General features: G+C 39.5%; 3 protein-coding genes across 3 annotated transcripts; 1 reads left to right on the top strand and 2 right to left on the bottom strand.

Moving 5' to 3' along the window:
• Positions 1 to 1,710: 1,710 nt before the first annotated feature.
• On the top strand, positions 1,711 to 5,780 carry prss23 (serine protease 23). The gene is made up of 2 exons (XM_078260431.1): positions 1,711 to 2,053; positions 3,928 to 5,780. The coding sequence occupies exon 2, from the start codon at positions 3,942 to 3,944 to the stop codon at positions 5,097 to 5,099; it is 1,158 nt and encodes a 385-aa protein (XP_078116557.1). The 5' UTR covers positions 1,711 to 2,053; positions 3,928 to 3,941; the 3' UTR covers positions 5,100 to 5,780.
• A 611-nt stretch (positions 5,781 to 6,391) lies between these two features.
• Positions 6,392 to 11,650, bottom strand: cfl1 (cofilin 1). The gene is made up of 4 exons (XM_078260432.1): positions 11,541 to 11,650; positions 7,836 to 8,146; positions 7,670 to 7,746; positions 6,392 to 7,386 (listed from the first exon to the last, which is right to left on the bottom strand). Exons 1-4 carry the CDS (start codon positions 11,541 to 11,543, stop codon positions 7,274 to 7,276), a joined length of 504 nt encoding a protein of 167 aa, XP_078116558.1. The 5' UTR covers positions 11,544 to 11,650; the 3' UTR covers positions 6,392 to 7,273.
• Positions 11,651 to 13,789: 2,139 nt separating this feature from the next.
• LOC144524284 (atlastin-3-like) lies at positions 13,790 to 24,524 on the bottom strand. The gene is made up of 14 exons (XM_078260430.1): positions 24,395 to 24,524; positions 22,714 to 22,931; positions 20,629 to 20,763; positions 19,714 to 19,818; positions 19,579 to 19,629; positions 19,291 to 19,347; positions 19,085 to 19,177; positions 18,845 to 18,983; positions 18,608 to 18,735; positions 18,456 to 18,512; positions 18,266 to 18,337; positions 17,923 to 18,114; positions 17,440 to 17,679; positions 13,790 to 16,031 (listed from the first exon to the last, which is right to left on the bottom strand). The coding sequence occupies exons 2-14, from the start codon at positions 22,918 to 22,920 to the stop codon at positions 15,969 to 15,971; spliced, it is 1,539 nt and encodes a 512-aa protein (XP_078116556.1). The 5' UTR covers positions 22,921 to 22,931; positions 24,395 to 24,524; the 3' UTR covers positions 13,790 to 15,968.
• Positions 24,525 to 24,729: the final 205 nt, after the last annotated feature.

Here is a 24,729-nt window from a genome sequence, read left to right as displayed (position 1 = left end):
AACCAAATATTTGCTGATGTTGGCTTTAGAAACGCCAGTAATTGTTTGCTGCTCTTTGTTTAGATTATAAATTGAATACTTTGGTTTTTTTTTGCTGCTCAGTCAAAGTGAGACATCTCATTGTTCTGTGCTTGTGAATGGTATTTGTCACTATGTTTGACAAAACTCTTGCAACTCTTTCCTGACAACTTATTGTGTTAATGCTGAGTTAGCATTCTTCCTACAGACATCATACAAACTTTAGACCATTCACAAAACCTTTAGATATTACAGTATGATTCCACTTTTCGATATCTTTTACAGTTTTTGTGTTATCACTGTTATCACTTTAGTCTGACATTTTTCGATGTACATATTTATTCGTTGTCATGGTGGCTCAGTGGTTAACACTGCCCCAAATAGTACCAGCAAGTAGGAACTGCAGGCTCTGACTCAGGATCAATTCCCAGTATGACTTTCCTTGATATACTATACAATGACATTTTTATGACTTTAATTCAACATACTAATCTATCACTGTTTTCAACATTCACTATTTGGAATCACAGTGGCTCATTGGTTAATGTTGCTTCAAATAACACCAGCAAGTAAGAACTATAGACTCTGACCCAGGTTCAATTCCCAGTAGGACTTATTTCAACATACTATGACTTTTTTTTTCAATATTCTATACTATGATTTTTTTGAACATTCTATACTATGACTTTTTTCGACATACTACACTATTACTTTTTTACCACTTTTTGTCGACATACTATACTATGACTTTTTAATGGCTTTTTTCGACATACCTTATTTGGTGTCACAGTGCCTCAGTGGTTAGCACTGCTCCAACTAGCACCAGCAAGTAAAAACTGCAGACTCTGACCCAGGTTCAATTCCCATTTTTGCCTTCTTTTTTTACAATTACTTTTTTATGACTTTAATTCAACATACTATACCATGACTTCTTTATCACTTTTTTCGACATACTATACTGTGACGTTTTTCGACATACGTTTCTATGATTTTTTTTCTGATATTCTATACTATGACTTTTTAAATAATTTCTTATCAACATACCATACTATGCCTTTTTAATGGCTTTTTTCAACATACTAAGATATTACTGTTTTCAACATTCTTGATTTGCTATCACAGTGCCTCAGTGGTTAACACCGCTCCAAATAGCACCAGCAAGTAGGAACTGCAGACTCTGACCCAGGTTTGATTCCCAGTATGACTTTTGTTGACATAGTATACCATGACTTGTTATGACATACTAGCCTATACTATGCCTTATTTATCACTTTATTCAACATACTATACTATGACTTTTTATCACTTTATTCAACGTACTATACTGACTTTTTATCACTTTTATCACTTTTTTTTTATATAATATACAATGACTTTTTTCTCTTATTTCGACATGCCATACTATGACTTTTTTATTTTTTTTTTTCGACATACTATACTATGACTTTTTTAAATTAATTTTTTCGATATACTATACTTTGACTTGTATATGAATTTTTTTCGACATACCAATACTATGACTTTTCTTTAAAAAAAAAAAACTTAAAACATTCCACGGATTTTGTCCACTTATTATTACACGTTATAAATGTAAAAATGTATATAATGTGAGAATAAACTGTAATTGGAGGCTGGTAGCTGAACAGTAACTAACTGCCCCCCCCCCCCCCCCCCCCCAGCATGCAGGCGGAAGGCGGGGCGCTAGGACAGTGAGCAGGACGTGCAGGACGATCCAGAGAGAGTGAACACTTCTTTTCAGACAAGATACTTTTATTTGTGCCTCTGTGTCTGAATGGGCAGGTTTCAGAAGGTCTGATGGTGCTGGGACATCCAGAGCGACTCGGTATCTGGTGCTATATTCGTAAACGCTGTAAAAGAGCGAGCCAGAGTTTCCTTCTGGAGGACGAGCGCGGAGGAACTACCTGCCTGTCACCGGAGAGGATGAGGGAAAACCTGGGAAATGATCGTCAGGGACTCGTTTGATGGTGAGGAAAACTTGGGATGTAAACACGGACCCTCGATCTCTAATTAGGAGGTAATGTATTCGATTTATTGATTTAATTGAGAATTGTCAGAAGGTCCCATTTCCCTTGCCCTGTCTGTACTGGGATGCCTTAATGTCCAGTTTGGGACAGACCACCACTGTTGCATTTGTCTTTCCATAAATTAAAGTCAGGATTTTACATCCTTATGCAGCCAGACGTAAGGTGATTATTCAACCCAAATGTTTGTGGGAAATAATCACCAAAGATTAAATAGGAGGAATGTCTGTATAAGGTTTCAGATGGTTCAAAACTGTTCCTTGGTACCAAACATCCCTTCAACCATCTTCCCAGATAAAACTGAGGAGGGAGCAGAACTTAATTTAACTCTGCTGCAAACGTCAGACAATATTAGATCACATGTGCTGAACAGGGAACAGGGAGTCTTCTATAGGCTTCAGTCCTGCAAACTGGAGTGTTTTGGATACCTGACAGTGTTATTCTACTGAAAGAGTAGACTATGTATTTTCTCCTTTTATATGCAATATAACTGAAAATATTTCTATGCACTACTTTACAGATGCACCATAATCTCCAAGCTCCATGTTACTGCAGCCGCCCAAAAATCAACACTCTTTAGTGTATGTTGTCAGTTTTGCACATGGTTGTCTTCTGGGTCATTTTCCTGTGGTTTCCATCAGACTGAGCCTCAGAAGGAGCTGTGGTTTATGGTTTAGAGCTTGAACATTTTGTCTTAAGAGTCAAACAATGTGTTTCAACACTGAAACCAGCTCTGAAAACACAGGCTTTACATCCCAAAATCACTGACATCACATCTGTTTTACCACATCCTGGTGAACGGTGGTCACAAACATATCACTTTTATTGTTTTTAATAAGTTGTACTACAGGTTTATGTCAAATTACCACTTCTTCACCAGCCAATTTACCACTTAAGATCCTCTGTAACTGTCTGCCACAGTTGTCAAGTATCTGATACGTCAAAATGGAAGAAAGTTTGTACTTTCCCTGCTTACAGGAGCTCCTTTTTGTAACTGCCTTCTTAGTAGTGTTATAAGAAACAGCACATAGGTGTATGGACAGGCCCCACCCTGCCCTTTGTTAAGAATAATGTTTTCCTGCCGTGCCTCGACTTGTTTCTTTTCACTTTTACACACCTGCTCTTTTAATGCCATGAGTGCCTCCAGGTCCACAGTCTTTAGAAGGGATCAAGTGTCTCCTTGTTGCTGCTAATCTGCCCTGAAAGCCCCACATACACTGTGAAGTAGTTCATGTTTGATGGAAAACAACTTCTTACCTCTGAGCCTTGACAAATATTTGATGGGAGGGTTTTTACTGTAACCTCCTAACCAACAATAATGTAGAATGTCTGTCTTGTGCATCATGTCTAGGAAACAACATGCACTGCACTGCATTTCTTTTCCTTTATAGAGTGTTAACCACTCTGCTTTGTTCTGGCTTCTCAGCTATGTTTGTGGCCACTTTGCTTCCTGTTAAATTGAGTTTTCAGTTGAATATTTTTTTCTTCCATTGGAATTTGTTTGCAACTTTTGTACCAAACAGACATTAAAATGCTTCCAACAGGCTGAAATCCTATTTGTCTGGTAACCTATGTTATAGGAACAAGAGGTTCATTGTTGCCAAGCCACACCAGATGAAACTAAGGCGTGCGTTGCAACATTAGATTTTGCAAGCTGACCTCACAAATCACTGTTGGATTTACAATCAACAATCAACTGTTAAAGAGTTGAGATTTATGGGGGATTAGAGTTTGTGTGTTTGTAGGACTGCTTGTTTGGGAATGTTTTTCACGGCTGTAATCTTGCAAATCTTAAAATCATGCAATTTTAAAATAAGTTTGTAAGTTGTTTTTCTCACGTATGTGATTATTTTCTGTGTCGATGCAGTGTTTTCTTTCACCATGATGACGACACGCGTGAGCTCCCTCCTGCTGACTCACCTGCTCCTCCAGGTCCTCCTCCCTCTCACACTGTCCCTTTTGCACCCTCCTCACCCTCCAGCTGTCCACATCCCCACGCTCATTCCTCATGCACCGATGCCTCTCATCCGCTCCCGCTTCAGCGCTCAGACTCAGCTGGACTTTACCACTCACTGCAACTCCAGCTGCTTCCACAGAGGAGAGCAGGAGGCCCAGAAGGAGCAGCTCTCAGATAAACTGGCTTTTGAGACGCTGTATGCTGACGGCTCTCGCACTCTCACCACTGTAGATGTGGAGGACGACGAGGAGTTTGAAGAAGATCACTTCACTCACCCTTCACCGAAGAGAGGACAAAGAGCGATGCCCAGGCACAAACGCGTGAGGCGACAGATATATGGAGCAGATGGACGTTTTAACATCCAAGGTGACAACTTCCTGTTGGATTACCCTTTCTCCACAGCCGTGCGGATCTCCACCGGCTGCACCGGCGTTCTTGTATCTCAGCAGCACGTCCTCACAGCTGCCCACTGTGTTCATGATGGGAAGGATTATGTCAAGGGGGCGCGAAAGCTCAGGGTGGGATTCCTGATTCCTCCATCCATCAACGGCACCAAAGTCGGCCTCACTTCTTCCAAGAAGCCTCTGGTCCGCTGGGTGAGGGTGAAACGTACCCGTGTGCCAAAAGGCTGGATCCAGGGCCCTCAGGAGGTCAGCATGGACTTTGATTACGCTCTGCTGGAGTTGCGTTGGCCTCACCGCCGTCCCTTCATGCGCCTCTCTGTGGCTCCCTCCTCCGAAGACCTGGCAGGGAATCGCATCCACTTCTCTGGCTTTGACAGCGACCGATCCGGGGAGCTGGTGTACAGGTTTTGTCCTGTGGAAGAAGAGTCCAGCGACCTGATATACCAGCACTGTGACGCCCGACCTGGAGCCAGCGGCTCTGGAGTGTATGGAAGAGTGTGGGACAACAGTTTAGAGCGCTGGGAAAGGAAGGTCATCGGCATTTTCTCTGGACACCAGTGGCTGGAGATAGATGGAGAGAACCGGGATTACAATGTGGCTGTGCGCATCACTCCACTGAAATTTGCTCAGATCTGTTACTGGGTGCATGGTAACCGACTAGACTGTGTCCAGGACTAAGAAAGACAAAAGGACAAAGAGGAGGTTTTTAAAGTATAGCCTGACAATACAAGAAAGCACAAAAAATACAGGGTGAAATGTCTTATTTCCCCTAATGAAAGACGAGTGAAACAGAATAAAATCCATACAAAAATAACACCCTTCAGTGAGTGATACAGCAGTAGAGCAGATCAATTAAATTATTTCTCTCCTGTGTTTAATTTGCTTCCTGTAACCTCTGGGCCTATAGTCTGCCTGTGAGATCATCATCACCACGGCATCTTTTAATATGTTTTTGCCCACAGTCAGATTAATAACACAGTCAGTGTTTCCACATTATCAACATAAGCCACTTTTTATAAGAGGGGAAAACACTTTTCCTAGTGTGTAGTGTGTCAGAAGCACCAGATTATTTTCCTACTGTGGATGAAAGCAATCTATAGACATTTTATCTTTACATCTTTATTTTGGGGAAATGGTTTAGTATTTCTTTAGGTCTTTAAAGATCATTTGGTTATTCCCTTTGATCTGCACACATACATAATACACAGAATAAAAAACTGATTTTGGACACCACTGATGCTTCTTGACGTTTCAGCAGATAGTATGCTCTTCTCAGTGTGGACTGTGAGAGACAGTGTTAATTTTATTTTTTTGAAAAATGCTTGATATATTTTAATAAACAGAGATTTATAACAGTGATTGGGTTAAGTGGTCTTGACTTTGAAGTTTCAGAAGTCGTGTTGGGGTGCCCTCCTGTGGCCAGAACAGGTACTGCACTACCAATGGAACTGAACAGCAGGGATGTAGGCATACTCGTTTGGTTTAAATTGAATTTAGAGCTGAATAGACCTTTTTCACAGCAGACATGTTGACATGTCTGCTGTGAAAAAGGTCCATTAATTGATCAGCAGACTGGCAGAAAACCAATCTGCAACAAGCCCATTGTTTCAAGAAAAAAATGAGTATTTGCGGGGTTTTTAATCTTCCATGATAGTAAACTGAATATCTGTGGGATTTAGACTGTTCATTGTACAAAACAAATTGTTTGAATATTTCAATTTGGGAGTTATGACATTGTTGTTATTGTATGATAAAAAATAGTCGTTTGTTGCATCCCTAATCAAATTGGATGAGCAGATTCGTTGTTACTTAATCATTTATGCAATAAGGTCTGAGCATCATCCTTATAACACTCTACAATGGGTGCCATCCACCACAACCATGAAGAGAATCTATGTGATTAGCAAATTAGCAGAATTTGAAACAGTAGGTATATATATAAAGAAGTGTCAAAAGAGCAGAACAAGTCAGTAGTTTAGTGCTTTTTATTAGAGATAAGGAGACGATACAAAACATCCACCATTCAATATTCAGTCTAAACTCTTGACCGCTGGTCTTTCATATACACATCGCTCCCCATCAGATCTTCATAACACCAGAGATTTTAATTCAAGGAGATTCTGGTTTTAACAAGTACAAGGAATGTTGTCTTAACTACATAAAATGCCATGGTTTTCAGACCCAGAACTGGAAATAAAAAGGAATCACTCAAATTTTGTAATTTGCATGTTCAAAAAGAAAACAAATAACCAAACAAAAACAATATATATTTAACCATGTTTCCCCGCCAGAGAAGGTTTTGATACATCTTGTGAATTAGTTCATACTACAACTAGTCTCAACTACACACATTTAAAAAAACTTAACTAGAAGTTTGGCGAAAAAAAGAAAAAAAAAAGAAAAAAAAAGTAGTTGGAACGATTATTTGTCAGGATTCAATGGTTGGAAAACTAAGGCTATTTTCTGTCCCTTTCTCTGCAATCATACAAATGGAACCCAAAAGAAGAACAGAACCCTGTATTAAACATGAACAATATGTGTATTTTAGTTTTAACATCATCATCATCATCATCCTTCCTCGTATCTTAATGTTTTTCCTGTGTGTGTTTTGTTCATATTCTTTATGTTGCGTGAACTGGAATGACAGTCTGCATTAGTGGAATTTCTTTTTGTTTTTAAACTGTCACTTGACCCCAAACCCACCCACAATATCTCACCCCGAGAGTCCCGCAAATGGTGCTAGTTCTGCTTTTGCCCTTCTCCAAACCACACTGGAATGAACACTAAACCCAACAGATGTGTCTGAAAGGCCTCGATCGAAGCCAGAGAGGAAGGGGTTGGGTGGGCAATATTTATATAGGGGCTCCTTCCAGGCTGACTACTGACGAGCCGCCGAGTTTTTCTGCCAGGGTGTGCCGATCTTTGAGGTCTTCCAAACCATTCACCTGCCACTCGTGCTTAATACCTGAAATAAAAACATGTTTAAAAAACATGTCAGAACTACAATTTTGATTACATTTTCAGGACCCCCCCCCCCAAAAAAAATAGGATCCCACTGTTATATCACTTTTATTAAACAAGGTTCAGGTCAATAGACCATCAAGTAAGCTTAAAAACAAAGACCAAAATTATGTTAAAGATACAGTCCTCTATCGCATAAATATATATATATATACAAAAAAAATATATAGTGGTAGGTTTTCTGAATCCAACAAAACCAAAAACTATATACACACACTGCCATTTACCTTCAAACTTTCTCTTGATAGCATCTTTTGAGCTGGCATAGATCATCTTGCTCTTTAAGGGGGCACTTTCTGGAGCCCTGCAAGTGGGGGAGAAACATTATTAAAGCCAAATGTTATCTTAATGATGGCCATAAACCCTTTAATGTCTCATAATGGCAGCCCTCACCAGAAGATAAAGACCAGGTCCTCCTTCTTTGTTTCTTTGGTCTCATAGGTGGCGTCATACAGGGCGTAGCGGCAGTCATCTGGGGGCAGCATCTTCACAAAGTGCTGGTATGGGTCCTGGACGGTGGTTCCCAAGTCACCGAGCAGGATCTCTTTACCATCATCCAGAACAATGTTCTTGAGGTCCTTGCTCATGCAGAACAGAATGGCCTTCTTCCTCTTCCTCTTCTCATCCTCGTTCGCCTGAGCCTTACGCACCTTCATGTCGTTGAAGACCGCGATAACTTCATCTGTGACTTTCACACCGGAGGCCTGTAGAGAGAAAAATCGGTTAACTCAAGAGTTAAATGTATTTACAGTTTAACATGCCTCTGCCATTTCTGCAACTGTCCACAGATTATTTTTTTTAACTGATAATGATGCCACAGTAAAGGGTACATTTTTCCAGATTGTATTAGTACAGCATACCCCCCCCCCCATAATAGTTATTTGACAGGCTAAACAAAGCTACCAGTTTATTAATGCAGGTTTCACAAAATAAAGTAAATACAATTGAATTCAATAATGTTTTACACATAAAGGAGAAAATACATTGCTACAACGTCAAATGTATTTAAATCACTGAATTGATTTGGGAAAATATCATGACGTAAATATAACATGTTAATGGACACGAACACACAAGGTCCACATCAATAACCAGTTGATCCCTCAAGTCACTTTCTAAAAATAAAAAACGACAAACTCACTGGTTTCAGCTTTTCAAATGTGAACATGTGCTGTGATATTAAACTAAATATATTTAGGTTTTGAAAGGCTGGTCGGACAAAACAAGGAGTTTGAATATCTCTACTTGGGCTCTGGGAAATTGCGATACATTGACCAAACAATTAACCTACAAAATAATTGACAGACTAAAGTTTTTATTTTAGACCTACTCCACAGTGATAGTTTTGCCTGAACGAGGCAACAGTCGCCATTGTGTTTAACAGGCCAGAAGTGTAGACTTCAGTACAGTAAATAGACATAAGGCTGAAGAAAGGCCTGAGAGGACAGCATGTGACTATCATACACAGCAGTAACGCTCCTTACCAGGATCACAGATAAGAAGGATTGAAATGCAAAAGGTGTGGTCGTGACAAGCATTCTAGCCATGGTGGAGAAGAGTTAAGTTGTGTAATGCAATCTGAAAATGATCTAATTGTCAGCACAGTTGGTCCAAATGAAATCAACCCTAATGTCAGTCAGGGTTGAGTCAGTACAGCCTTTTGATTCCATTTATTATGTATAAGGTCAGACTGTAAGAATACTGAAGAACAAATAAATAAATAAGTCCGGCTGGACAGATGTCTCAACTTTCTGTGAGCAGTAGATATAAAACATTACGCAAGTTCTTTCAGAAGGAGCAGCCATGTATCTCTACCATAAAGATGACCATGTGAGTGTGGTCAGGAATTAAGCATGTAAAGGCAGGGTTCAGTCCCAAACAATGGGGCTTTTGTAGAAATATAGAATACAAGTCACATCGCTGAGTCACAGCTGCTCCATAACTCACTCAATCAGATCTTCTGACTTTGTTTAGGGCACTCCATCACAGGAAAATGCAGCCTCAGGAGAAGAAAACTGCTATCTACCAGCAATGTGTCAATGGAAAAAAGACAATGAAAAGGAAATATTGGGGCAGGAAAGGCAGAAAAAGGAACCCAACTGCAAAGCAGCAAAGGCAGGCACTGTATGTTTGCTCAGGGCGTAAAAGACATGTATGAGAGATAACAGTGACTTTTAGAGTAATAATTAACCAACAACCAACCATACTCACTTCCTTAATCCCCATATATATATATATATCTCAATAAAATAATTGGACTTTGTCATAACTGTAAGGAACATGGGGAAAAATATCCAAGTCTCCAAAATACGTGCTGAGGTTTACAAATGTGCATAGGCCTACTCTTCACATACAAGACATCACATGACACACGGCATTCTTCCTCCATGGTGACACTGAGAAATTATTATATCATATGATTTGCACGTCTCATTTTTCTGTGCACAAACATGATCTGTTTCCACTTCTACCTTCCCACTGCCATGCTTTGGCATAGTTCTTCACGTTTATTTTCTGTTAATTTTTTATTCTAGCAGCAAGCTAATATCACCATGGTGATCACTAGGCTCTAGCCTTATCTAATCTTAACTAGGGAAACTTTTCTTTACAGAAGTCAAGGCTCAAGTCACTCAATATAAATGTACTCACAATCCAAGTCTTGGATTCCTTGTTACACACAGTAACAGTTAAGATTACAGGCCTCATAGGAGTCAATTTCACTAGCAAACAGCAGGTCTGATAGATTTATATTGAAACTTAAAAAAATAAAACACAGCCAAGGGGAAGTGTGCAGCAGGCCCTCTTACTACTGCTGTATAACAAAAACAAAAAATGTATTATATGATACTATACATTTTACGTTTCGTGTTGCACAAAAAATAAATGTTTGACTATGTATGTAGGTATGTATAAATAAAAACGTCAATTATTCCCTCTTGTTAGAGTAGTTGAATGGCGTGACGGGCGTGCAGTGTGTATAAACGGTTGTACAAATTAGATGCGCAACTAAAAGATGCGCAGTACCGACCACGGCGATCCAGAGGCAGCGGCCCGTTAGCTTCAGCTATAGTGGATCCAACACTGCAAAACTGGCGTTACAAAATGGTGACAATTCCTGTAGCTAAATATTTACTACATCCCAATAGATGTACATGACAAAATTCCCACAAGGAAAATGCCATAAACAAAATTTCAGATCCGTTCACGTTATAATACAGCACCAAACAAAATGGTCTTTGCACCAAATTCAGGGTGGGGCCATGAATGCAGCACACGCACGTGTGTGCGCTAGCTTGCTATATAAAGGCAAAGCTCTGCTCAAACACGGACTGGACTGTTCGTTTGACAATTCACACATTTAGTGGCAGCGCAACTCGGCTATAAACCTATAAATTGCCCATGTAGTATCACTGTGGGCGAATTGTAACCCGATTTTGAGCACGTAACGTTAGACAACCAGCGTCTATAATACTACTAGCGAGGGAGCCGTGTACAGACAAAGAACAAAAAAATCACAGCAAGCGCCATACTGGGTGTCATGTTCTGCCTGTGCTAACATAACGTTAGCTAGTCCAGCTAACAATACCGTTAGCTAGGTTAGCCCCGAGGCTGCTGCTGCACCTGTCAGCGCTGCTGTTATTATGTAGCTATAAGCATCGACGTGCAGAGGATAAATAACGGAAACATGACGCAGTGAAAACACCGTTAACAGCGTCATGACAGCGGTGTGCATGTTAACACAGACAATGGCTTCTTGTCGGCGAAACACGGCGAGATGAACGAAATGGCGCCAGTTGTTTGGGAGTGTCAGTCGTTTTTCTGGTCTATTATCAAGATCTAGCTAGTAAAAACAACTAATGCACGACAAATTCCTCCCCGCTGTATGAAAGCTTTGTTGGCTGTCCAGTTGTCGTTAGCCCCGGTGCTAGCAGCGGCTCCTGCGGCACAGAGCCGGCTTGCTACGTTTGATGCTAAAACGAACGATCATCTATAAAATAAACCAAACCAAATTGACCACAAACCTCCCCATATCTTCAGATTGGGTCTATATTCGGCTGTTAAACCAGCGAGAATACATAAAAAAGATGTTAAACCTACCATGGCTGAAGCTCTGAATGGGTCAGCGTCTGAGTACAAATTGAATGGACTGTGATGATGAATTGTGGGTCTCGCTCACACACTGGATACACAACGTGAACGCGCCCATAAGCGCGCCCCTGACTCGAGCAAGGTGCACGAGCGGGAGCGCATGTCTATTAAACATGACTGTCCGGCAGTTGTACTTGCTGCTTTGTGTTAACCATTGCCTTGTGTGTTTTATCACTTGTAATAACACAGAGTGATGCAAATATAATCCAATTATTAAACAGCTTCAGTTCAATATTGTATATGCACAAATTAAACGGGTAATACAACAAAACAATAAAATATCCCCAGGTAGACCTACACTTGTAACATTTTATTGACTACTGTTATTAAACGTGACACTAATTGGCTACCATTTGAGGGAAACAATATTTTACGTCTTACCTCTAGTATTTTTTTTATATTTTCATCTTGCTTTCCCTGTGATATTTTACAAATATTTGTATTTCGTTTGGCGGTGACGGTCAGCCATGGTGAGCAGATCAAACGTACCAAATGGGTGGCGAAGAGCATTATGGGAATGTGTGTTTTGTAGTATTTGAATAAACCTACAAATCCCTAATATATCCGATGTACACAATTATGAAAGGATCAAATAGTGCTCAATTGTGCTTTTATTACAATTCAGTTACGACGAAGATTATGATTAAAGCCGTTGGTGGTCGACCACACCTTTCAAGGTTTTAATGCAGCTATACCTTAATTGATTTGTTTTGCATTGTAACCTATTTAAAAAAACAAACATGAATGTAACACGTATAATGTAACCACTGTAATTCCAGAATTCAATAGGCTTACGTGCTATTCATTTTACACCAATGGCGTGAGGAGAGATTAATAATTAAAGCTATTGTGTTGCTGTTACCGACATTCAGCTGGCAGCCAGGCGCAAAGCCGTTTTCAGGATGGGAGGAAATTCTCCGTCATCCATCCCCTCCTCTCTTCCCTCCCCTCCGTGCGGTTTTTGTTGGACTCACTTCCAAATATGGAAGCGAACGGTGAGCGTCGGCGGTCAGTGCACGCGCCTCGCTCACAGCACGAGGAGGGTCGGGCCGCGACGCTGATCACCATATAAGGAAACAAGGGACACGAAATTTCGCTGTAGCAGATTTTTGTACACGGCATCGCGTTGAAGGGGAGAGAGAAAGACACACAGAGAGGGTCAGTGTGAGGATGAGAGGCAGCGGCAGTGGGAAGCGAGGGGCGGAAGATGAGGGACGGTAATGATGACACATCAAGCAGGGAGCTTAATACCCAACACAAACGCTATAATAACACAACTGAGGTCAATCCATTCTGAGGCAGAGCTGTTCTTTTGTTGTGGGACATGTGGGTTATAGCTTAAGGGCGCTGTGGTTGTAAACACAAAGCCTGTAAAATATGACCCACATTCATTATGTGGCCTAACAAAACAACAACTTTATTATCATTGCAGAGTAAAAGTACTGAGACAACGAAATGCAATTTAGCATCTAACCAGAAGTGCAAAAAGCAGTAAAGTGCAGAGTAATATATAATAAATAGAATACACATCAATGGGTATGTATGAATATGCTAAGATATATACAGTATAAACATGTGCATACAGTTACAGTAGGCAGTATCACATTACATACTGTGTAATGGTTAGATTACTGGACATGGCTACATTTACTCACACTGTCATAATACATGTTGTATATTGTTTAAATTGTGTATATCATAGTTATATCACATCATACCATTCATATTCCATATTAGTTTGTTAGTTTTGTACAATCATTCATATTTATATCTATAAGCACTATGCTACTGTTTACACTATCTGGTTAGATGCTAAACTGCATTTTGTTGAGTCAAATTTACTCTGCAAGGACAATGAAATTTAATCTGAGTCAAATATTCAAATGTAATCTGAAACAGAACATTTTGTGTCTGCACAATTACATTAAATAAAACATTCTAAATGAAATAAAAGACTGACATAAGTAGCAATTTTGTAAAATATGAGTGAAATCAGAAATAACGTGGTTTTGATCACTGCTTTGCCACACAGCAAGTGTTTCTAATAGTGAACCTGCTGGTGGGTCTGTGTGGTAGACCTCAAAAGATCCTATATCCTCTTTTATTTTTTTCATCTCTGGTGCCACTTTTTTTTTTCTCCTTTTTCTTTTAAAAAAAATAAAATAAAAACAGTTAAAGGAATGTATTGGAAAGGCACATTAACAGTTTGAAGCTTTGTTTATTTTTTTGAAAACAGCATTTCTCAAGTCAAGACCACCTTACCCCCACAAGAGATGATTACAATAGCCGTAGCTACAATATTGCATGCATTTATTCACCTTGGAATGAACTGTGTGCAAAAAGCACTAAAGAGGAGGGGGAGTGCAATAGAAAGTGCTTGTAAAACATCTTGAACAAACATCGAATGTGCAAAATGATGGTCAAAAATCATGGATTGAGAAAGTCTCATCCTCCATATTTTCACTTTTCTTTTTTGGCCTTGTATTCTTACGACTACAGTATCATGAAAACCCTGCGAAATGAAAGCACTGTTTTTCAGCTTTTTGTGTGTCCACTCTGTCCTGTGCTCAAACAGGAAACATATGGCTAGTTGTTGAAGTGCACAATGCAAAAACACTACAGACTAGATTATCCTATTTTTGTTCTCAGGCCACACAATCTTATGGCATTTTAAAGGCCTATTTTACAATACTGAATTCTTGCCATTCCACTTCTCCAATCCAATGTTTCTGACAGAATTGGCCTCTCATATTCAGAGATGTAAGGCCAAGCTGCAAATAATCAGAGTCCTTTAATCCAATGCCTGATTAATTCTGAGTTAGCCTGAGAAGCCCTGCTTGGCCCCACAAAGGAAAACTAAAACCTTATACATCCACTGAGTAGTCAACTCTTTTAATTCCCTGTATGACTAATTTTGGAAAAATACAGCCGATTGGTTAAATGGCTGCAGGTAAACAAGGACTAAGAAACAGGTCCAAGACAAACAAGTACACAATGGTTTCAAGCTAGATTGATAGTCACATATAGTGATTATTTTAAAACTTTAACTGAAATAGTTGAAATATCCATTTTAGCTGCAGCCAGGTCACCAATGTGAACAATACATCACACTGATGTATCACAGTGTTTACTTACAGTGGAGCTGATAGCACAGGCTACGAGTAGTCGCTAAAAGCATTATATCAGGAATTAGTTTCTGAGGTGCAAACATGACTACACATTAAGAATGTTTGACAACTACCAAATATGATCATAATCTATCCAAGTGCTTCATTATGTACAAACAGCCACTCAGTCCAATTTTCTACAGGTTTTTACTGCTTATTGTGTCTGTTTTAACACCCTGCTTATTTATTCCATGCATTTTTAACACTTGCAATGTTTGAGTGGCATAGTGTTTTCTCACTGAGCACAAGGTCAAAGCATAATTCAAATATTTAAAGCTAACTCTTTGGCTGACTGGTCGCTAGTTTTATTATCTTGTGCGTTGAACAGCTTTAAAGTATTCCAATAGTGTCTTATCTTTGGATTTGGAAAATGTTGCAGAATATAAATTCCTATATATAATTTTGCTAGAAGAGTCTAGTATCAAAATCTACAAAGTATAACGTGCTTCCACCAAAGAATAAATGGCAAAGCACTTAAACAAATGCGATTCAACTGAACTCTCATTACATGCAGCTTCCAAAATCTACTGTGCTATATAGAAAGTGCATATCCTCTTCTCCTTTCAAAGTCGTGACAGTTCACCCTTCTAGAAATGCTAGTTTATATCAAATATAAAGCAAATCTACAAAAATAATGGAATTTCTTCTTTTATTCTGCTATGTAAAGGGACTTTGACCTAGAAAAGCGCTGTATACATTTGATGTATTATATTGTTTTTAAAGGCCACAAAGTAAAAAAATATAGCCACAAAGAAATATGTATAAATGTATAAGCTTTAAAGCCAGCACTTTTTAGGGTAATGAGATATACTGCAAAAGCTCTACTTGAAAATCCCCGACTACCCCAGTTTGAACAATATACAGTTTAAGGTAAACATCGACTTGTCTATTAAGACCAATTGTAAACTTGTAAAATGATGGCAGTGTCAATTCAAGACAAAGTGTCAATAAGAGGGATTTGGATGGTTTAACTCCCTGCTATTGCCACCAGTGAATCCAGTCACCTTTATATAAGCCTGGACTTATAATAGGCAGAGTAATGTGCATAATAAAGATGCTGGTGAATTGGCATCGTGTTTGTACCCTGTGCCGATGTGGTTGAGCTGCGTGTTTGTTCCAATGGGTTGCATGATAAGGCTTTAGTGCTGAATGTGTGCTTGTGTTGTGTACTGGTAGCATTGCATTGAGATTATGAAGGTCCAGAGGTCCTCTAACTGGATTTCTTCAGGCTACTGGTGCCTGTACCTCTCGACTTGTTCAACACCACGGTGGCCTGAGAAAAAAAGAGGGCAAAAAAGGGAAAACAATGAATGTGATGGCATACTGTGTCAAGTGTTTCTTGCAACAGTCACTGACTTCCAGTTTTTTTTGTGGCTGAAACCTCTCAGCCTCATCCATCATATGTTTAACCCTGTCTGGAAGAGTGGAGTCGATCAATTCAAACCACTTCAGGTTTTGTGTAAGTAAGAGTTAGAACTTGAGAATCTACTCTCAACGGCCTCCGAGGGCTTTTCAACTCTCACCATTGTTTCATTTTCTATTTGTGCTCTCTTAATGTTTGATCCAGCTTATACTTAAGTTGTGTCTGTTATCTAATTAATTATTAACATTTTTATCTTGACATGTTGCATGTTTTGTCCTCTTCTACTTGTGTATTGTATACTTGTATCTTTATATTGTTACTTGTAACGTTCTTTCTTTTGTTACCTGCCTAGGTACTAAGGATGTAAATTAGCATTCTGGCTAACTCCGGCATGTTCCACATTCTGTGTTTTCACAGGTGTAAAAGCACAAATCCAAACATACACCACCTGCTGTACTATTGCTCTGCTAGCTACCCACACAAGCTGTGGTTTTATACGATGGGCAGGGTTAGTTTGTCGCCCCAAATCACAAGTTAATTAAGTTCAAGATGAGTCATCAAAAATATTTTTACACTTTGCAGTAAGAGAAAGGAGAGGGACTTTGACATAAAACTTTTTTAAGAACCCACAGATAATTATCATCCAACTCTGCAGAGATACATTTTTTCGCCTCTATTAGCCCATTGTTTTTTATACACATTTACTGTGTATGGTTAAGTCTCACCACTCTTATTGACATTGTTTCAAGAAGCAAACAAGCTCTGATAAACCCACTGTATGCTGTACTGTATGTATCCTTTTCAGCACCAAGAAGCAGACAAATAAAGTTAGCAAATAGCTGGTGAACATTGTCAAGCATCTAGCAGGCTGACTCTAATGTGATTATAAGTATGCTACCCAGTACACTCCAACAAAAGTGCTTGTCAGATGATCAAACAGTTTCTGATACCCCCCGCCCCCCCTTCCCTTGTGTTTCTCAAGTTGTTAACATAATTTAATTTTTTTTAATTTATTGTGCTCATATCCAGTTTGTGTCATACAGTACATGACTCTATAAACTAGCACCAAAATGTAACTTTTTATTTACATATTCAATTATTTATGTTGTTTTAGTTACCATTTTTTTGGCAGGTGAGTCAAAAGATAGATTACTACTAATTTCTCTTACTGTGGGATTGCTGGATGCCATTTTTGCTCTTCCTAACATCAATTGCTCCCTATAGTAACTTTTATGGGTATATCCATTAAGAAAAGGCTATAATGACCCAACTAAAATCTCTGAAAGCCATACAGACAAATCAGCCTGCGTATTCTTACCTGCTCTAGGACGACACCTGCGGCCTGGTCGATAGCTCCCCCTACAGTCCGGTACCGACCAGAGTAGCGGATGAAGGCCCACGTCAGCATCGACATCATAACCACACCCAGTGTACAGTCACACACCAAGGCGAAGGTAGCCAGGCCAACAAAGAGCAACACACCTGACAGCACGTAGAGGAGGCACACCAGGACAAACAGCACTGCAGGTGTCCGGAAGGCACTGAAGAGATTTTTTGACTTTTACAGCAAAGAGAAAAACAGATGATTTATAAATAATATCACTGCCATACACAGCAATGCATGCAATAATAATAATATACTACAGTCAGAATCATTTTAAGTGGGAATTAACAACTTCAATGTTTTACTAACTCTACACAATTGGAGAATATACCAAGTGCCATTTCGTAAGATTCAGATGTTTATTTCAATGTCAATCAGGCATAAAGGTTATATCATGTTTATGTAGTAGTATCTTACCGCATTGTGCTTGCTGAGGGAATGCCACATTTCCTCTAGCTCCTTTTCCAGCTGTGCTTGGTAACGGTGACAGAACTCTTGTCCGCCCATCTTCTTGGTCGAAGAGAAGTTGTGAAGAGCCTCTCGGCTGTAGAAGTGGTGCTTTTCCTCCAGAGAGTCAGGAGCCACGTAGGGCAAGTCTCCCCCACACACCTTCAAGAGGAAAACAAAAACAAAAGAGATGTAAGAAAGAACGTTTGCAGTCAGGATTAAATGAAAATACCACTCATGTCCCACAATGCCAACAATGATAAACACAGAGTGAAAAGGGGGAACACTGTCTTTCACATGTAAGTGAACCCACCTTCTCCATGTTCTTGTGATACTGATCTTTGGCTGTTGCCACAGCTGCCAGGTTATTGGCCTCTGCTGTAGCCTGGCGAGAAAAACAGGTATATGTTTAATGTATTGGAGTGAAAAACTAAATGATCCATGCCCCTAGTTAACAGTAAAACATTGTGGCTTATTTAAATTTATGTTAATCCTGCACATACCATGAGCATTGTCTTTGGCTGTGGCAAGTCTTCTCCCTGGTAAATCTTGATGTAAGCCTGGTAAACCAAAAATTCCAATATTAGATATAAAAATTTTTTTTAAAAAAAAAACTGTTTCGGGTTTAACAGGAAAACTCAGATGAAGCTGGTACCTTGAAGAACTCAAGCAGGCCCCGGCAAGTGACTTTGTTTCCATTTATTTCTTTCTCAGCCAGACGATTGGGATGCAGCAGTTTGGGGATCAGGCTCTTCAGCTCCTCTTTGAACTCCGGGGCAACCACTGACAAAATAAATATACCAAAACTCAGGACAGCACTCAGTATATTAGGCATTCTGCTAAATACTAACCTTAAACACAGTAGAATAGCGTGGAAAATAGGGGATCTTACCATTAAGTTGTCCCTTAAAAACAGGGCTGGTAGCAACCTTCAACCCAGGGTGAGGTAACAAAAAGCAGGAAATGCTGGTGAAGCATGAATGGATGTGATCCCTCACTGTTTGCAGCTCCTCATGTTGGGACTCATTCACCTTTAAAAATCAATAGTAAGGTGAATTCCTAAAGTCAGTATTTAAGATCAGCCAAGTGTATTTATTATTTTCTGCCAAATCAACAAGACAGAAATTGTTACCTGTAACCGTTTATCCAGGAATTTATTGCCTCCTTTAAAACCGTAGTCATATTCATAGGGGAAGCTCCAGTCTCTGATTAGGAACATCAAAGACTGTAGGAGGAAATTTAAAAAGGTGTTGAATGAAAGATAATATATTTGTATTAATCACAACAAAGAGCAGCAACATCAGCAACAAATGCATCACATATTGTGGTTTCTCTTACCTGGAAGGGCTTCAGAAAGATCTCATCCATGGCAAGACGGCCATACTCCGTGAACAGCTGTGAGGAGGACCAATATGCAAAGTTACGGAGATGCAAAAATCTGGCGAGCACCACATGTTAAGAAGCGGTATAACTGACAGACCCTTTTGTCAGATGCAGAAAGGCTTCTTTTAACACCTTTATATTTCATATCCTGTGTCTTAAAAATGCTTCACTAATCACATCAAAGTAGGTGTTTTGCAACAAAAATACATGAGGTTGACTCTTTTTATACTAATGTAAACAGACCTGTAGCTGCTGCAGATCGTCCTCTTGTATGTTCTGTGACAGATTGTAGATCTAAGAAAGAGAAACTATGTAAGCGTACATTACAAGAAAAATGAGAAATTACTAAATAATCCGTGATAATCAGAGATCAGCCACCTGTATTGAGCTGGTCATGGTGCTGAGGGCAAAGATGGTGGCACAGTCCTTCACGGTGGACTGGTTATCAAAGGCACCCTGAGTATCCATCAACACTACTGCCACCTACAGGAGACAAAACGCAGCACATGACATGAACCCAGGGTGTGAGACAAAAGCAACATAAAACTCCATAACACATGAAATTATCTGCATTGATGTAAGATGTTGAGTAAATTACAGGACTAATTATGGCCTTGTATAGAGGTAAAGGTATATTGCTCCATTCACTGCACACTAATCTGTAGCATAAGCGCTCTTTGTGGAGCAACACTGTCTAACATGCAGGACTACAACAAACAATGGTTTTCTCTAAATTATAATAATATATCAATATTACAACTATATTTTTATATTAATTTATTTAAAGTTTAGTGTGAAATGCTTGTTGCAATTTCCCGGAACCCAAGGTGACATCTTCAGATAGCTTGTTTTATTCAAACAACAAAACCGAGGAAAAAAAGCAAATAATCACAATTTAAAGAAGTTGGAAGCAGAAAATGTTAAACATATTTGCTTGATTAATGTATTACACAATGAATTGATTATGAAAACAGTTGTTGATATCTGTAGATCGACTACCCAATTAATCTTTTCTGCACAACACACATGAAAATCAGACTAACAAATCAGAAAGTGTAGTTACAGAGATGAATGGTGAACGGGTCAAAAAAGGAGAATATGGGACGAATTTTGAGGAAACAAAAATCTGATAATGACACAAGTAGAAGACCTTTCATAGATATTATTTGACATAATTATCTAACTTAGTTCTAAATACTAGGTTCCTTGATTTTACTGTAGTTTTTCATTTACATGTAAACATCCGACAACACACATACGGTGCATAAATAAACAAATATATTAAGCTTGTACCTCTGTTCCATCACTCTTTTTGATGAGGAAAACTTCACTCCACAGCTGGATGCCTGTTGTCTCTGGTTCTGAACCCCCTCTCCAAGAAAATCCAGTCAGCGGCTCATCATCCTCACCCAGCCAGTTTTCATCATCCTGCAGAAATACAAATATCACTAGATCAGTCAGAGGCAGGCTGGGGCTTCTCTGTCAAACTCTGTGCTTATTCAAAAAAAATGAAACATGCCTCTTATCCAGGTCCAATTATCCTGGAGAATATAACAGCAGCTGCAGACATTTTACCCTGAACTGTTAATAGAAACTCCAGCTGTTCTGCATAATCTACACACAATCTAAACACAAAGTCAATCTTTCCCATACATTGATATATTTGTGGCAACCCACCACAATATCAACATATTGATTTTCTATTTTTTTTAATATTTAAAATGGGTAAACTTTGATTTAATTTTAAATACGTTCGTTCTGATTCCCCTCTCCCCTCAACAGTGACAGAAATTAAATTTAAAACTGAAAATAAGTTTAAAAGAGACTGAAATGAAGAAAAGAATCAGAAGACTGTCATTGAAAAACACATCAGAATGCTAAAAATATCAAAATAAAATCTTTATTTTCATAACTTTTTTCAGTGTCAATCCCAACACCTTAGTCAGGTCATAATTATCTCCCCAGTTAGCTATTCATTTAACTGCACTGGTTACACGACAGAAACATTAAAGTAGCACTTGGCCTGATGGTGGGACTGCAGCAAAGGTAATGGAGTTACTAAAATCAATGACATTTATCAATGAGCAGAGCAAATGTTATGCCAAGCATGAGGTAGGTTTACAAGATATGTACAAAAAAAACAACTGATGGACTGAACTCCTTAAAATAGGTAATGACTAAATTCTCAAATATTCCAAAACTAGTTAGTTCACATGTTCAAGCAGGGAAGGGTGTTAACGTGACATTCAACCACAGACTATAAGTGATTTTGCAAGTTATCACACCTTCCACACAAGTGGAGGAACTAGCCAGTATTAATAGCACTCACTAGTTAACATGAGAATATTTCAGCATCAACTAAGTCCCCTTGACTGGTCATGACCTCTAAGTACCTCTAAGACAGATATGAGGAGTAAGATATAATAATAATTATCATTATTAATAACTTATTTATATAGCGCCTTTCAAGAAATCCAAGGACACTTTACAGAATTACTGTGGCTGAGCTAAAGGAGGTTGTAGGCTGTGGTAAATAGGTGGTGTTTCAGGAGTTTTTTCTTTTTTGTTGATGTAGAATTTTGGATATCTGCAGGGAGGCTGTTCCAGAGGGATGGGGCTGCAACACTAAAGGCTCTGTCTCCGAAGGTACAGAGTCTGGGTTGGGGAATGGAGAGGGGGCCAGGGTCTGAGGACCGCAGGTTTCGGTGTGGGGTGTATGGATGGAGGACCACACCAAGGTTGCGGACTTCAGAAGATGGGCAGATGGCGCACCCATCAACATCCAGGATGAGATCTCCAAGCACAGAGCCTTGAGGCACGTCTGGTTGACCGGAGCTGGATCAGAACGGGAGTTGCTAATGGTGACAAATTTCTTGCCTGTGTGAGAGGTAAGACTGAAACAAGGAGAGAGCTGTGCCAGTGATACCAAGGTGATGGGCTAGGCGGTTGAGAAAAATGGTATGGGAGATTGTGTCAAAGGCTGCGGAGAGGTCGAGGAGAACGAGTATGCTGATGCGTCCAGAGTCAGCAGTGGTGAGTAGATCATTTGTGATTTTGATGAGGGCGGCCTCTGTACTATGATACGGTCTGAATCCTGACTGAAGGGGTTCATAGAGCTCATGGTTGGACATATGCTGATGGACTTGGGTGGCAACTACTTTTTCCAGGATTTTACTTAGGAACGGAAGGTTGGAGATTGGCCGATAGTTGTTTGCATCCTCTGGGTCCGAACCTGGCTTCTTGAGGATAGGGGTGACTGAGGCAGTTTTAAAGTAGGTGGGTACTACGCCAGATTCCAAGGAGCAGTTGATGATATCCACCATGATGGAATGTCTAGAATAGTGCGACACTGAAAGATCATGTTACTGTGCGACTCACCTTTCTGTACATGTAGCGGAGCATAAAATCAAGCAGGAAGCTCTTGCCCTTTCTGAAGGCTCCGGCCACTGACAGCACGACCACGTGTTTGTCTCGGACCTCAGGAGCCAGTAGAACCCGAGCCAAAGCCTCGGTGTCCAAAGCAAAGGAGTGTTCCTCCTTACACACTGTGACGATCTGTACTGGGCCTGGTTTAGTCCCCATCATGGTACTGGTCCCTGTGAACATCACAGACAAAAACATCAGGTTGATATTAGTACTGGAATAATCCTAGAGCTGCAATTTACCGTTTTTGTTTATTTTTGACTTATTTTTTGATTTCTTTGATAGAGTGTGTAGTCTATAAATTGTCACAAAAACAAACTTCCCCAAATAAATATTATTTGACAATGGCGCATAGAAAAAGGAGCAAAATACATTTGATAAAGTAGGAATAATACATCTTTGACATTTTTTCTGACAATCATCAAATATTTGCTGGTTACAGTTTTGATAATGTGTAGAAGTGCCTGCTTTTACTGCATTTTAAGTTATAAAAAAACGTTTATAATAATGGTCACATGCAGCAAGACATTGTTTAGGCTCTAGTTAAACTTGTAATGGACATTTAACAATAGAGTTATTGTCTGTCCATAATCCAGAGCAGAAATCATTCAAAATAAAATGATCACAAGAAAACTAATGGAAAAATAACATTAATTAATAATGGCAATAACCATTAGTTGTAGGCCTAAAGGGCAAATTCCTTAAAGGTCTCTCTGCTGAGCCATGAAAGTGACTTTCTTTCCAGTGTCACTAAAACATGAGATTTGGATGATAACCCCACCCAAAGCTGTTTACTAATACCATTTCTCCTGTGCATACTGAAAATTAGACAAGCACTGATCTTTCCATTAGACACAATATTTAGCTTTGTGTGAAGCCGACTGTGGATGCTCTTATGGGTGTCATGCTGCTTGCCTCCAGCTAGTGGATTCACCATGCTGTCCAATACACTGTTCATTTTAGCTGCCTGAATGAACTTCATTGTTGTTGCTCTTTGAGGAGGACGTCCTTTCTCCCATGATGACAAAGGACAGGGAGGTGCTTCCATAACAGGGTATCTGCGGTTAGAATTCCCAAATCTCGCGCTCTCCTTTAAACAAAAACCCAACACCTCAACAAGGTGTGGCACTCAGCAGCACATGCCAGGCATTTCTATGCAGTGACTGTATTGCAATGTAGAAAGCAATTCTGCAGATATGGGACCAAACCATATTTTGTAATCTGCCTGCACTTTGTTATGAGAAAGTACCGCATGGTACAAGCTAACTGTACAGTACCTTCTCTATAATTTACGTTGCTTGATCTTAGCAACTGCCACTTAACGTTAACAGCGATGTTGGCTACGCTGGCAGTACTTGTGTGGCTAAGCTAAACAAATCTCTATCGTTAATCTCTATACGAGACGCTCAAAGCTAGCTAGCTAACTAACTAACGTTAGCTAAAGCTAATAACTATTGACAGATTATTTTACTAGTCAACAGCTGAACGTTAGCTAATTGCCTGTGTACCTCCGAGTGTACTCAAACAAAAACAGTAAAACGCTAACGCGTATCCGTTGTTAGTTGTCAAAGAAAACGAGTTTTAGAAAACTAACGTTGCAGCAATCTTTGGCTGCTGTTACACAGTGTAATATTACCTTTGGTGTCTTCAAACAGCTTCAACACAATCTCAAGAGCCGAGAAACGACTAAAGTGTGACTTTTTACACTGGCATGAAAACAACTACGAGAACTTCTTTTCCTCCACGAAACTCACACTTCCGTCTTCAGCCTGCGCAACGTCGTCTGGGAAATGTAGTTTTGGTGTGGTTTCCTTGCTTGTACTTTAGTCTGTCTATGAACTACGCTACCCAATGTACCTGCTCTGCCTCATAGCTATGGGAAATGTAGTTTTTAATGTGAAGTGTGAAGTTACGAATACGGAACTCCCTGTAATTGGCACACAGAAGTTTGCTGTTTTGCATGTACACAAA

Source organism: Sander vitreus, chromosome 10, assembly GCF_031162955.1.
Source record: "Sander vitreus isolate 19-12246 chromosome 10, sanVit1, whole genome shotgun sequence".
In the NCBI taxonomy this organism is placed as follows: domain Eukaryota; kingdom Metazoa; phylum Chordata; class Actinopteri; order Perciformes; family Percidae; genus Sander; species Sander vitreus.
Note: the sequence above shows the minus strand (reverse complement) of the source record. Positions and strands in the feature narration are given on the sequence as shown.

Bases quoted from the DNA above. Each gene is read 5' to 3' on its own strand.
- prss23 (XM_078260431.1), top strand. From the start codon at position 3,942: ATGATGACGACACGCGTGAGCTCCCTCCTGCTGACTCACCTGCTCCTC.
- LOC144524284 (XM_078260430.1), bottom strand. From the start codon at position 22,920: ATGATGGGGACTAAACCAGGCCCAGTACAGATCGTCACAGTGTGTAAG. The intron at 19,630-19,713 runs GTGGCTGATCTC...TCTCTTTCTTAG, and splicing joins CCATGACCAGCTCAATACAG to ATCTACAATCTGTCACAGAA. The intron at 18,984-19,084 runs GTAACAATTTCT...TGATTTTTAAAG, and splicing joins TCCTGGATAAACGGTTACAG to GTGAATGAGTCCCAACATGA.
- cfl1 (XM_078260432.1), bottom strand. The intron at 7,747-7,835 runs GTGAGGGCTGCC...CCCCACTTGCAG, and splicing joins GACCTGGTCTTTATCTTCTG to GGCTCCAGAAAGTGCCCCCT. The intron at 7,387-7,669 runs GTAAATGGCAGT...TTTTTATTTCAG, and splicing joins TATCAAGAGAAAGTTTGAAG to GTATTAAGCACGAGTGGCAG.